Below are 14,696 nucleotides of genomic sequence, written 5' to 3'. Positions count from 1 at the left end.
ACAGATGAGGCCTGCAATTCCAATCTGAGAGGGGTAAGTGAGTAACTGACTTTAGGCTTATGATTTTAAGCAGGACGCTGAAGGAGGATCTGGCCGAGTTTGTGACAGTTTCGAAATGTCTAACAGAATTTAATATTCACCGTATTTATAAGCTTATTGCATTTTAAGAACTGTGCGGGAGCTTGGGAAAGTCCCGCTTTTTAAGACGGCTACTTATAAACTTAAGAAAACTGGATATATTAAACTTGCGAAATCACTAAGATATTGAAAGAAACTTAACAAAGTTATAAGCCCTCTACCCTTAAATGTGATTACTTAAATCTACTAGATTCATAAACAGAATGGCATTTGTAGCTTAGACGTAAAATCTTAGGGAAACAGTAGGCTTTAACATTTTTAGTTCAGTATGTTGAATCGTAACTGAGAAAATCTAGCACCCATGAGTACTGCGTGTGTCTGTATATATGTGCGTGTATGTGTGTGTGTGGTGTGTGTGCACAAACACGCCCCAAGGACACCATAAACCTCCCAGGGACACGACAATGAGGCCGAGGTCCGGGCGGGCAGCTGTCCTTGTGTTTGTGTGTCCAGTGTAGCCCGTCCCCGGGGAGGGAGGCCAGAGGCGCGCGCGCACACACACACACACACACACACACACACACACACACACACACTCTCAGACTTCAGAAACACCAAACAGCAAAGCAAACCTGAAGAAGTCATAAAAGCTACCGCCGCGTTGGCCTCTCCCTGAAAGAAACCCGCTGGCATTGGCCTGCTTGCTGGCAAGGCTGCTCCCGCCAGCTCCAGGGTGGGCGCTGCCCTGCCCGCTTGCCTGTCCCGCTGAGGGGCGAGGCCGGTTCTCTCGTCCCACTGCAGGGCCGCCGTCCCCCAGGGGGGCGGCTGGGGCTCCTGCCCCTCCACGACCACCGGCCCTGCAGGGTTTGAAGGCGGGCACCCTGGCAGGCGACCCTCCTTAACTGTGACAAGTGCCTGGTGGGTCTGCTCTCCCCGCCAGCACGCCGTGTGCTGGCTTCACGGCTGCACGTTATTTGTGTTTTAACTTTGAGGTCTTTAAAAACGACACTCTCTGCACAAAGCAGGCCTCTGGAAACAGATGTTTGACCATTGCCAAGTGTAATGCAATTAAAATCCAAGAAACAGCAGTAGCAACAAATAAATAAAAGGCTGCTTTCTCTTCAGAAAAACATAAAATCAGCCGGGAGGCACAGCAGGCCTGAAGAGGGTTTGCTCTGCCCCCTGCGGTCACAGGTCCACCCGGGCTCTGCTCAGGGCGGGGCAGGAGCCCCCAGGCTCCAGGCCTGAGGTAGCCCCTAGGTCACTGTGTGGCCCCAGGCACGTGCCCCCCACCCCTGCGCCCTGCTCCCGTCCGACGTTTCAGCCACCGCTTTAAGACTGAAAGGCTGGGAGCATTCGCGCTACTTCCCAAACTTATTTTCCAGCCTCCCGCTCCCCAGAGCACCTTGTGGGCTTCTGATTCTGCAGAAAGGCTGGGGCCAGCAGGTCCCTGAGGTCCACCCGCTCCTACATTCCACAGATTCTCAGCACTCTGTCATCCACCCCGCCCCTCCTGATCTGTGCTTGGGAGATAATCCTTTGTTGATGGCTTCCGGTGAATGCATTTAAGCCCATCTGTCTTTCCATGTGGTTACTGTTGTCCATTTTAAATAAAAGGTTTGGTCCATTGTGGAAGGAAATGCAGAAGAAGAAGGGGTGGAGGAGTGACTTCAAGGCTCCTCTGGCTCGCTGACAACCTGCTTTCCAAGCAGGACAGGCTGCCTGGGACAGCCCACTTCTCAGAGTGAGAAGTCGAGGACCGGAGGGTTGCGATCCAGTGGCAGTGCAGGGGGGCCGCGGGGGCCTCGGGAAGTTCCTTACCCGCCTCCCCCAGACGTCAGCCCTTGGAAGACAATTGTAACAGTCGGCGTTCTCCAGAGGAACAGACCTGATAAGAGGGGTGTGTGAGAGAGAGAGGGAGGTGTGAGGAATAGTGACTGTGGGAGCTGGCAGGTCTGAAGGCAGGCAGCCTGGGGCAGCATTCCTCCGCCTTTTCTCTCAAGGGACTTCAGCTGATCGCCTGAGGCCGACCCACACTACACAAGGTCACCCGCTTTACACAAGGTTGACTGATTTCACGTTAATCTCACCTAAAAAATATCTTTGCGGCAATATCTAGACTCACATTTGACCAAAAACTGGGTACCATGGCCTCGCCGAGACGGCACATAAAATCAACCCCCCCCCCCTCCCGCCCCAAGACTAGGGGTCTTTATCACTTTAAATCTCTAGGTCAGAGGCAAGGCCCGGGCACAGCCTCCGAGAATCCGGGGGAGCAGAGATGAGTCACAGGACAGGGAGTCCAGCTCGAATGCAGCTCACACCCAAGTGCAGGGGTAAGAGGTTCCCCAGGTCCACGGCTGCGGCGAGGCCCTGCCTGCCTGCGCTCCAGCTCAGCTGATTTCCCCAAGACCTTTTCTCTGGGCAGCAGGGGGTGGGGCAGGAGTGGACCCAGGGAAGGAGCCCTGGCCAGGTGGACTCTTCCCCATCTTAAGGCCCTGCCTCGGGGCCTCACTGCCCCACAAGTGGAAGAACCAGGGGCCACAGCCAGCAGCAACAAGAAAGAATCAGTGAGCCTCAAAGGCTGCAAAGGGCAGTGTCCTTGGGGAGGGAGGGCCTTTGCCTGGTCTCTGGGAGGTCACCGAGTTTGTCCACAGCTTCCAGGGACCCTGGGAGGGCCGGGTTGGAGGTGGAAGTGGGTGAAGTGAAAGGGCCAAAGTGACAGGCCCGCGGAGGCCCAGAGCCTCCTGCCCGGGTCCCAGGTCTCTCTCCCGGTCCCAGGGTCCCTGGGTTCTGCCCACAGGATTTCCTTGGTGGCGTCTCCCTACCAAAGCCTGGCCCAGGCGCAACACACCGGCTCTCACGTCCCCAGCCAGCTGCCTCTGCTCCTTTGGGTTTCCTGGCCACCTCCTGCCAGCTTTCCAAAACTGTTTCTCCAGTTCCATCCTGCTGCCCCCTCTCCTATTCCAGGCCTGCTCCCCCAACTTCCTGAGCCTCTGGCCCCCTCACAGTGCCCACTTCTGGGCCCTCGCGCGTGGTCCAGCCTCCCACTGAGATGTGTCACACCGAAAACATCGCTATTATTCTCCCCCTGCTTGACTGGGCCGATTCTCAACCAGCAGGTGATTTCTGGAGAGATGGGAATTCTCAGAACAGGTAACTTGGAAACTTGTGTCTGAGCTTCCATCTCCGAGAACCTCCCCCCTCCCATGGTCCCTGGGCTGGCAGCTGTTTGGAAACCCCGAAACTCCGCAACTGCAGAAGAAAATAGAAAACGTAGATCGGCCGATGAGAATGATAAGAAGTTCAGAAGACTGGCTCGTACTAGGAAAAACTAAACTGAAGGGAGTTATTTCATCTGGAGACGTGGAGGTTATTTACAGGGGGTGCAAGCATCCAGACCTAATTTCCCCCAGAATCAGCGGAGGCGGGGATGCAAACAGTCTGGGAAGCTGGGGAGGGATTCCTGGTCCCCAGGACATGGGCGAGGGGCTGGAGTCCTTGGGAGCCCAGCAAGGAAGGACTCTCTGATCTACCTGTGTCCCCCCTGATGCTCCCCCCTGAGCCTGACTCCAGACTCACTGATGTCTTTGCATCTGTCCAACGCCCTTGGAGAGGCAGGATTGTTGATCTGGAACCTTCTAGAAGAAGATACCCGATCGTTTCAGCTCCCTGATTCAGGAGGGAGAGGGCAAGCGTTCAGCTCAGAGGCAGAAATCATGTTCTGGCTGACACTGCACTGTTCCCTGCCGTAGGTGATGTAGGAAGGCCATGCCTGAGGGGGCAAATGGGAGAAGGGGTGAGCCTCCTGACTGGCTTCAGCTGATAAAGACTGAACTTCTGTGCACCTTCACCAAGGATGCTAAGTACAGCTGTGCAGGATGCACACTGCACAAGGGTGTCTGGGTGGGGCTGAACTCACCAAGCCTTGACTTTGTCTCTGCCAACCAGAGAGGTGTCTTCTTCTACTTCTCACAAAGGCACTTGTGTGGGCTAGGAGCTGCCTTACATCTCACTGAAGGACTGAAGTGATGAGGCACCACTGGGCCACCTGGACTCACTCACTGAATGGCCTTCACGCCCCCAGAGTCCTTGGTTGCCGGGAGCAGGGGCGTGGCCACGCTCCACTGTGCGGGGACCACCCTCTCCTCGGGCTGTGCTCCACTCTCCACCTCCTCCAACTTCATCTGGGCCTCCACTGCCACATCATCCCACTTTAACAAACAAACCACTGAAAAAGTACCACTCGGAGAACGTGCTGGGGGACAGGGGGCCAAGGGGCCAAGGGCCTGGGAAGGGGGTGTGGACAGGAGAGGCACAGGCCTGAGCACCAGGACCGCTGGGAGGGACCAGGCAGGGCAGGTGAGACAAAGTCCCAACTAGGAAGTGGGGGGCTGGCGCCCTGCAGCTCCCAGCCCAGCTCCTGGTCCATTTGGGAGCCCCGAGGGAGGAAGGGTTTGTGCCGGTGTGCAGAGGTCAGCCCCAGGGGTCTGCTTCCCTCCAGAAGCCCCTCCCCGTGTCCCAGCTCTTGTACAAGGTGGGGACAAGGGAGTGACATCAGTGCACGACTGTGAATCCGGCTCTTGTGGGAATGAACGGGTCCATCCCTGAATCCACGGGAGCCTGGTGGAACCTGCGTGGTGACAGGGAACCTCAGTGGTCATCTCAGCCACACAGCCCTTCACTTTGTTGGTGGGGAAACTGAGGCCAGAGAAGGGAAGGGGCTGGCAAGTTAGAGCCTGAGCCGGGACCAGAGCCGAGGTCCCCCCAGTTCCCAGTGAAGGCGGCCACCAGAGCGGAGCCCTTTCTCGGAGCCCCGCTAAGCATCTGCACCAGCACCGGCCTCCTGGATCCTCACAACCCCTCCATGAGGTGGGGGGACAATTACTACTGTCTCTTCTGCCTCCCGGGGCCTAGACCACTGCCTGGAAGAGCGGGCACTAGACCGTGGGACACGTGAAACACTCTCAGGTCTTAGTTTTGCTCATCTGTAATTTCTTGTTTTCATACAATGATGATGCGCTGCTTTTATAATATTAAAAAAGAAAACCCACCCTTTTTTGCTTTAAGCAATATGCTGCTGACCTCACAAGACTATTTAAGGAGCAAAATAAACAGGAGAAAATGCTTTATGGGCTGGGAAGCAGCACGCAGGCGGGAGGGGTGTCTCCAGCGCCTGACCTCCCGCCCAAGGCACCGGGCACCGACCAGACCAGACAACCAACCCCCCCGCCGCTGACTCCCTCCAGTTCTCACGGCCCCCATGGCTGCCTTCCTGCCATGGAGGCTGGGGCGTGGCGGCTGCAGAGGGAAGCTGAACAAGATGGGGCCAAATAACAGAGACGAAAAGTCTGCTTCTCGCCCAGGGAGAGGGAGAGACACAGAGAAGGCCCAGGAGGCGGGCAGGAGAGAGGCAGACAGAGGCCGGGAGGCGGAGGCCAGAGCAGGCAGGGGCAGCCCTGGAGGTGGGCACAGACCTCAGGTCCAACGTGAGGCCACCCTGCAGGCAAACACTGACATCCTCCACTCTCACCCGACTCTGCGTCTATCCTGGTTAAGAGAAGTTAGAAACATCAAAATGCCACATCCCTTGAGCAGCAGCCTTCGGCAGAACTCCATATGGCTGCAGCAGCCAGGAGTTTGAGCTAATAAAAGTTAAAAAAAAAAAAGGCTGGGAAGTGTTCCCAGAGAGCCACGTGGGCTCTGCTCGGGCCAGTGGGTGGGGTGGGGAGGAAAGCAGGCACTGTAAGGCCCGGCCCCCGCCCTGCTTGGCCCGTCAAGGTCACTGCTCTCATCAGAACAGCGGACTCTCCCAGCGACAGTGATGGGGCCCGCCGGTTTACACAACGGCTCCCACCCCCAGTTTCTCCTGAGGAGAGTGGATGTGACACAGCCGGAGGGCCAGGGCACGCAGCATAGGGTGGGGGGGTCACCCTTGTCACAGGCCGCCCACGGTGCTGCTCCTGGCGGGAAAGTGACGGGGGCAGACGGCTGGCTGACACCTCCACTCGGGGTGGGGATCTCCCCAGATGTTGACCCCACCCCTTGGGCACCCCGATGGGGAGAAACCCTAATCACCTGGATAACCCTTCTGCAGGTGGCTCCGGCCTGCAGGCGTGTGTGGGCTGTGTGGGCGGACTGGCGCAGCCGCTGGAACCCTGAGGATGGGGGAGGCTGTACCAACAATGCCTCCGGTTACTGGCAGGATGACTCGAGAGGTCTGAGCCAGACCCTGCTGGCTCCTGAGCGAGGACACTGTGGGGGGGTGGGGCGGGGGGGGGAGCGTCCCTGAGGACAAGCTTAAAATCCTCTCAAGGATTTCCTGTGCCCGGTATACGATCTGTGGCCTCTGCCAGCAAAGTGCACTTGGAAATGAAATGACTCTGGGCAAGGGGAGGGTGCCCCGATGCCCCAAGGCGGCGTTAGGCAAGGCGGGTTGGGGGGGGGGTCCGCGGTGGAGCCCAAGCTGTTTGTGGGCATCTCTGAGGGGGCGGGCATTAGCTCTAGCAGAGGGCCCCCTCCGCACCAGACCTGAAGCCAGGATAGCTGGCCCAGCCCCGGCCCTGCCGTCTCCCCGCCCCCCGGCCATACTGAGGTGGCCGTGTCCTGGCCTTGGAAACCAGTAGAGCAGGCCCTGGCATGGGATTCCTCCTGCCTCTGCAGCCCTGGAAATGCCCAGCCCGGTCAGAGAGCAGCAGCGTTTAAAAAGGCAGGTTTCTCTTTGCGGATGGAACAAACATGATTCAGCACAAGCAGCGAGTGAGGAACGTGGAGGCCAGCCTCCAGTCAGGCTCCACTCTCTCCCGCCACCTCAGCAGAGGCCCTGCGCTGCACCTGCCGAGCGGGATCCCCACGGAGCCCTCGGAGGCCGGGCACCATGCCACTCCCCTCTCCAAGAACACCACCGCCTGGCAGGCCGCCAGGCCACAGCCGATCCCTATGGACACGGCTCCCAGGAATCCAACCAAATGACAGCAAACTCGCCAGATCTCACGACCGTACCAGCCGGCCGGGCAAATAAGCCCCTGGACGCACAGCCCAGATCCAAGCGCTTGCCGAGGACATGCCGTGACAGCGCATCCCCAACACACGACTCACTCGAGGTTGCAGCAGCTGGTGTTCAACACAAAGGCAGTGGTGGGGTCTCCACCCTCAGGGAGCATGTGACATAGCCTGACAAACAAAATGGACAGCGGGGAAAACTACGTCTGTAGGGACGATTAAATCCACACAGCCTAACTGGCACCCGGATCTCAGAGCCCTGGGCTGACGTGGCTCAGAAGGGTGGCCTTGGAAAGGTAAGGAGCATTCCGCGGAAATGAGGAAGTGCATCCCAGGTGGAGAAGAACGAGAGCGAGGCTGAGGGTGGGGAACTCCCTGCTCGTTGTCTGGTGGCCTTCCAAGCTGCTCGCCTAAGTAATCCTCTTGGGGGGTTGTCGCAGGAAAAAGCACCCAACCTCCAGGCTCCCAAGGGCCCTCCGCGTGCTCGCCCCTTAGCCAGCCTCCTGGGGCAGCCAGACATCCTCGTTGCTGAGGGTTCCTTTCTGCACTGCTGGTGAGGCTCACGTTCCCAGGGGCCACAGCGTCGGGCTAAGCCTGGCACAGCTCTGCTCAGCGGGGCTGCGCCACACTGAGGGGCAATAAGCCAACCCGACCAGACCCTCTTTATGGGAAAGCAGGGAGGAGGCAGCCACCTCAGCCTGGGGTGTCCCGGGGAAACTGAGCCCTTCCTCTGGTGCTCCAGGAAGCTGGCTGATGGCCCAGTCTGGGATCTGGGGACTCAGAGAAACCACTGCCCTGAAGAGATGACACCCCACCTCCCTTGTAGCTCGGCACTTGCCCTCTCTCCATGACTAAAGGTTACTTCTTCCCCAGGCCTCCTTGAAGATGGCAAGTGTGAGCCTAAGACTTAGGAAGCAACATCTGGGGAAGGGTGAGGCCTGCAGGAACGGGGCCGGGGGAGGGGAGAGGAGCGGCCTCTTCTATCCACAGCTGACTTCTTTCATCCCCACGCCGCCCCACACTGCTTCTGAACTTGCAGTGAGCTTTTGACCCGGACTGAGCCCTGGTCAGGTAGACAGAATCTGAAACATCCTGGGCCCGGCCGGAGAAAAGGTATGAGACCCTGCCCGCAGCCTGCCCAGACCCCAAGCAGAGTCTCCTGTTTCTTTTCATCGTGGCCGGGAGCACGAGTCTTGATTTGCAGAGCCAAGGCAATTTCACACGCTTTGTAGCATTTGCTCTGCTTAGTACCTCAGATACCCTCTGGGAAGCAAGGAAACACCACACAGAGGTTATCAGCTGGGTCCAAGGTCAAAGCAGACTGAGGACCGGAAGGCAAGCTGCCCGAGCTGACCCTTGGCCCCAGGCTCTTACTGAGATGACTCGGCTCCTAAAGGGAAGGGGGCGGCTCTCTGCTCCTTCCAGGCAGCTGGCAGCTTCCTGGCATCCTGCCGGCACCCCCAGCACAGCTCGGCACCCTTAACATTAAGGAGGCCTCCTGATTCCTCTCTGGCAAGGGACAGGCTCGGACAGGCTGGAGAGTCTCCCATCAGGGAAACCACCCCCCAAATCGCAGGTTGGAAAGAATCCTAGACTCAGAAGCGGCAGCCACCATCCTTCAGCCCACCGTGAATTGCCACACGTGGTCCCGGGGTCTCTAGTTCCACATCCTGAGCCTGTAGCAAGTCACATGGTCGGGGGAGGGGAGGTCCCAGATGGGGGCATATCCTGAACTTGGGGTCTGCGAACCCTCCGAAATACTTGCAAGATTGTGAATGTTGCTGCACTGGTCTGGGAAGAGTGTCTAGAACTCGTTCAGGGCCACAAAAAGCTCACGGACTCAAGGGGGTGAAGAACCACAGGGACTGAGGACTTCCAGCCTCCTCCCCCCCTCGGGCTCTGGGCAGCCACACACGTTGTCAAACACAGGAGCAAGTGCGGACGCCGTGGCTGTCAGGCTGCCACCATCTCTGCCTGTTTCTCTTCATCAACGCCACCCTGCGCCTTGTGGGGCTGTGGCAGCATCCCAGCAGGACCAGCCCCTGAGCTCTGCACACCCCGCCTCTGCCCACTGTTACTGATGAGGCCTTGCTGGTCCCCCCCCGCGCTGAGGCCCCGGGTGTTTGCACCTCTCTCAGTGACTTCTCATTCCCTTTCTGAACATCACCACCTCCAGCCTAGAGGAGGAAACTGGAAAGGAAAATACGATTTAGGAGAAAGCCACTTCAGTGCACAGCACAGATGCAGCTCTACGTTCCTCCAAACAGCCTCAGGGTCCTAAAAGACCACCTCTGGGTTTCTCACAGACATTTGGACACCCGGGGCTCCCCTCCCACACCGCCCAGGGCCCACCGCCACTTCTTGGAGGGGCCCTGATCTGCAAGTTCTAGGCAACACAGCTCTCCAGGCGCCTTGGGCAGGCCCGTCACTGGCTCCAGAGAGGCCCACAGACCTTACCCAGAGGTCAGGAAAGCCCAGCACATGGCTGGAACTGGAGGGCAAGTTATGCTGCTGCTTTCACAGAAAAGGGTGAGCCTGGCTAACCTCTGCCCTCCATCAGCCCTCGCAGTCCTGCCACTGAGAAGGGTGTCAGGACACCAACAAGACACTATCTCTCCGGAAATGCTCTCTGTCTCAGGGACCCTGTGGGGGTCACAGGGTTGCATCTACTCTCCGAAACAAGCTTCCCCAGGATGTGGAATCACACTCAGCCTCGAGGGTCTGCCTCACCCCGCAGGCCCCAGCGGACCGACTGGCGGCACTGTGCTCTTTTATCCTCCCAGAAGGGCTTGTCTGGACCTCCACCGTCAGCCCCTCCACGGTCCTGAATCCTCCGAAGCACCCACCCCGGTGCGAGGGAACAGCACATGATCAGAAAAACTGTCTGCTGTGCAAATGGATATGATGGTCTGGAAAATCCATTATGCCGTTTGAAAGCAAAACAGTTTCCACAGAGGCCATACACTGGTTTCCAGTTTTTGAAAGACAAAGAAATACACACCAAGAAAGTTATGTGGTGTGGAATGTCATCTTTCTTTGATGACTGGGCTCGAGAGAAGGCACCTGGGGATCCAGTGGCATCTCAGGCAGCCTTCCGGATGCTGTTTGGGAAAGTGGAGGCCAGAGCAGAAGCCTCTGCTTCCCTCTCCCTGTACAGCACACACCTTGGGAACATACACTCCAGGGTAACCCACACCACATATAAAGGGGGTTGGGGGTCTGCTGCAGACTCCAGGAGGGATGTGGGTCTGATTCGATTTTGGAAGCTCCTCCCGGGAAGGTTCTCCTACAGCCTCTCTCATCAGTGACGGAAGAACTTCAGAAAGGCCACCCGAGAGGCCCCCTCCCCCATCCCCTCCGGACTCCACCACTAACGGGGTCAATCTAGCAAGAATACGGGCTTGGACTCAGCTACCCTCACAAAGCCCCGCCAAGACAACCTCCGGGGATGCAGGAGGTGCACTCTCCTGCCTCTCTGCGACTCCACAAAATCCACGGAGCAGGCCGCCCCCTCCCTCAAAAGAAAGTGAGGAAGGAAAAAAGCCAAAGAGAGGTGGGGGACAGCGTCAGCCCCATGGCAGCCCCAAAGCAGAGGAGACCAGCCAGATGTGCACGGACGGTCCCTAAGCAGCGGGGCAGGGACGGGAACAGGCTGAGGGCAGGGTGCAGGCAGCCTCCTGAAGTCCCTGCAGATAGACAGTCACGCAAGAACCCAGTCCAGCCCCCCCCCGCCCCCCTCCACTGCTCCGCGGGGGCCCCCGGCTGAGCGCCTGCCAAAGTTAGTCACAGGAGAGAAAACCTTGTCGCCCACCCGAACCGCCATCCGGGACGCCTCTTCTCCAGGAGGCCTCCCGGGTGGGCAAAGCCCCTGGGGACTGGCATCTATCTCACCAGCCCCAGGGCTGCGCCCTTGAACGCCCCCTGGGTAAGCTGACGACTGCGCATTCCTTGAGGACCCTTGACGGGGGTGACTGCCGGCGGGTAGAGGGGAAGAAAAGCGCCTCGGCCCAGGCAGGCATCCCCTCCCACGAACCGTCCCCGGGACCAGCCTCCTCCTCCTTCAGTCCTTGCCTGCAGAGGACTGAAGCGGGGACATTATTCCAACAGGTCCCCCTCAGCCGGGCCTCACCGGGCCAGCCTTTCTCCGCCCTGTCCTGAGGCCTCGAATTCAGGGGCAGCGTCGAGGCACCTGCGGCGAGACCGGGCTCCATCCCCGCGAGCAGGGGCCCGGGCGGTGCCCCTCGGCGCTCCGGGGCCTCTGCGGGAAGGGGCGGGGCACCCCCGCGCCCCCTCCCGGCGCTCACCTGGCGCAGGTGCTGCAGCAGCGTCCCCGCCTCCTCCCGCCGGCCCTGGCGCACCATCCGCAGCAGCTCCTGGACCATGCCGACGCGCCGGTGGTAGGGGGGCAGCCCCGAGCCGGCGCCCGCGCGCCCCGCCTTGTCCCCGGCGCGCAGCAGCAGCGACGCCCAGAAGTCGGGCCGCTCGCGGCGGGGGCCGGGCGCCGCGCCGGGGCTGGCTCTCTCCGCCAGGCTGCCCTTGGTCTGCCGGGTGCCCATGCCGCCGCCGCCGCCGCCGCCGCCGCCCGCGCTCTCCGCGGCGGGCCGCGACGCCGCGTCCCCGCCGCCGCCGCCCGCCCCTCTGCCGCCCGGCGCGCGCGCCTCCCGGGCGGCAACTTTCGGGGAACTGTTGCGCGCGGGCGGGCGGGGGCGGCGGCGGCGTCCGCGCTCCTCCTCCGCGCTCCCCGGGCGCGCTCCCCCGGCGTTCGCCGCCCGCCCGCCGGCCCCGCCCCGGCCTGGCCGCCCCGCCCCCGGCTCCGCCGCCGCGCACCTCCCAGGCCTCGCGTGCCCCCCTCCTCCCCTCCCCGCTCCTCCGCTCCTGCTGGGCCGCCCGGCGCCCCCTCCGTGTGGTCCCCGCGCCGCGCCCCCTGCCGGCTGCCGCGCTGCGCCTCCCGGGCGGTGGCGCGGGGCGAAGGGGGCGGCCGGGGGCTTCCCTCCCGGCCGGCACCACTCTCCCCAGATGCTTCCACGACCGCGCGCGGGTGAGGCCCATAGGAGGGGAGAGGAGGGGAGGGGGTCCGTGTGCTCGGCGACGTGGGGAAGGTTTGGAGCATGGAAGCTGTGGGGTGGGGGGGGCGGGTCTCAGCCCCGGAGTCGGGTTTCTCAAAGCGGGCGCCGCTGAGCATCAGAGCCCAAGTCGTCCGAGGGCTGGTTGAGAACGCAGACTCCCGGGCCTCGCCCCAGACCCGCCCGATGAGAGTTTCCGCGGCGGGGCCTGGCGAGCTGCATTTTTAGCCAGCCTCTCGGCTGATTCTGACGGACACTCCTTTGAGACTCGGCCAGTGGCGGCGGGCGGTGGTGCGTGAACCAGAAACCAGGTGCAAGGCTGCGTGTTGTGTGCGTGTTCTTTTAGGGAGAGCCCATTGCTGGCATCAGTGTCAAAGGGTTTGGACCATCCAGGTGCAAAGAACAGCTGTCTTCTCTTGCTCTCGCTCTCACACCTCTGGAGAAGGGGCCTGGGGGTAATCCCCGTGCGAAAAAGCAGAAGCATGCCTGCAAGCAGCCCCACGGCACGTTCCTACCGTCCCCTCCCTTCCTGGCTCCACGCCAGACCAGCCCTCACCCCCTTGGTGCGGCAGATCCCCCGGGGTCAGAAGGTGTTAGGAAAGCTGACCACAGCCCTGCCAGAGAGAAGGCTCAGGCACCTGGGAACCTCCTCTGTCGCGACCCGGACCACCCTGGTCTCAGGGTCACGGCTGCGGGAGGAGCAGCAGTTGTGTCCTTGCCTCTGACCCAGGCCCCGGGTGCTGCTCGGGGGAAAGGACAGCGTGGGATGTAGGGCAGGAGAGTCGGATCCCGAATCAGAGAGAGCTGAAGTCCACTGTGTCCTGAGCCCGGAGCGTCAGGCAAGTCCTCAGCTCCCTCCTGTGCCGCGTGGGAGGAGAACACTGTGCCCTGAGCTGGGAGGGTAAGAGGAAGGGTACAGAAACTCCAAGCAGGGTGCACGTGCCCCACAGAGGACTCGCCTCCTCCCACTCTGTGAGTGAACGCTGGGTCAGCCCCCAGTACCTGGAGGGCGGCCTGTGTGTCCCCCAGCTGGCTTCCTCTGCCCTCTGGACGCCCCACTCGCAAGGGCCCACCTCTGCCGGCAGAGAACGCTCAGTCTTCCTGAAGGCTGGCTTCGCAGGGCTGGGCGACACCTTCCAAATTCACCTGCACCCTTTGTGTGTAGAACACACCTGTTGGCATCTCCAGAGAACCCCGGCCAGGAAACACTCCGGTGCCTCTCATCTCTAACCTGCAGGACCACGAGGCAAAGTGGCCTCCAGGAAACGTGCTGACCAGGCCCCTCCCTAGGGACGCTGGGCTCCACTCCCCTGGCAGGTTGGCCGGCGGGAGGGCATGTGGCTGGAGCAATGCCATCTCAGTGGAAGAGGGCCCAGGCCATCCCCGCTGGGATCTGAGTGCCACCCCCTTCCTCTCCTCCAGAGACCTGGTTCCGTCCTTCTCCTTGCTCTTAATTTCACCCCCAATTTCCCCTCTTTTCTGGCTTGTTCTCAGTATGTAATCTGCTCAAATCTCTTCCATCTATTTAGAAAGGAAACTTGTATTTGCTCCCACCCCTCCGGTTCCCAAGGCCCCATCTCTCTCTTCTCAGCCAAGTTCCTTAGAGATACCTTGTATGTACGTCCATTCATTCCTCACCCACTCCACTTTGGCTTCTGGCCACACCATGTCACTGAAATGTCTCTTGCCAGTGACCTAGTTGCTAAACTCAGTGACTACTTTCAGTTTTCATCTTCCTTGACTTTTAAGCATCATCTGATCCTGTTGCCTACTCTGTTTTGATGGAAACTGCACTCCCTTGGCCTGTAAGGAACTGCTCTCCTCCAGGCTTCTTTCTTGACGTCCTCTGGGAGCTCCCTTTCTTAGCCGTATCCTTTACTCATTGCTGCTACCCTGGGTGCGGCCCCAGACCTCTTCCTAGGCAATATTTTTTTCTTTAAATTAATTAATTAATTAATTTTGGGTTGCATTGGGTCTTCGTTGCTGCACGCAGGCTTTTCTCTAGTTGCAGCGAGCGGGGGCTACTCTTCATTGCAGTGCACGGGCTTCTCATTGTGGTGGCTTCTCTTGTTGCGGAGCATGGGCTCTAGGTGCGCGGGCTTCAGTAGTTGTGGCACGCAGGTTCAGTAGCTGTGGCGCGTGGGCTTAGTTGCTCTGCGGCATGTGGCATCTTCCCAGACCAGGGCTCAAACCTGTGTCCCCTGCATTAGCAGGCGGATTCTTAACCACTGAGCCAGCAGGGAAGCCCTAGGCAATGTTATTTATACTCATGGCTTCATCTGACATGCACACACTGATGACTGTAAGTCTCTCTCTCCAACTCACAAGCTGCTAAGTTAACCTGTCACTGAATCTTGGCTGCTGGCAGAAGACATGACGCTGGGTCAGAGACGCAGGACTTTCTATTCAGGCACCCACAGCACCTAGCGTGAGCATCAGCATATTTGCATCAGTTCCCCTGGCCTCTGAGTCCTGCAGGAGCAGTGTGCTGGGCCCAGAGGGATTCTGCACACGCAGCGGGTTTGCACCACCAAGGGTGGAGGACACCCAGCT

The 14,696-nt window shown here is 59.9% G+C and overlaps 1 protein-coding gene across 1 annotated transcript in view; it reads right to left on the bottom strand.

The window, feature by feature from the left end:
- The window catches only part of LRRC75A (leucine rich repeat containing 75A), a 35,174-nt gene extending 23,472 nt beyond the window's left edge, over positions 1-11,702 (bottom strand). Inside the window, exon 1 of the mRNA XM_082860319.1 lies at positions 11,385-11,702. Coding sequence (XP_082716445.1) covers positions 11,385-11,636 — 252 coding nt within the window. The 5' untranslated portion in view covers positions 11,637-11,702. The remainder of the gene's footprint in view (positions 1-11,384) is intronic.
- Positions 11,703-14,696: the final 2,994 nt, after the last annotated feature.

This window comes from Leucopleurus acutus (assembly GCF_964270905.1).
Source record: "Leucopleurus acutus genome assembly, chromosome: 19".
Classification (NCBI taxonomy): Eukaryota; Metazoa; Chordata; class Mammalia; order Artiodactyla; family Delphinidae; genus Leucopleurus; species Leucopleurus acutus.
This window is presented reverse-complemented; position numbering and strand designations above follow the sequence as displayed.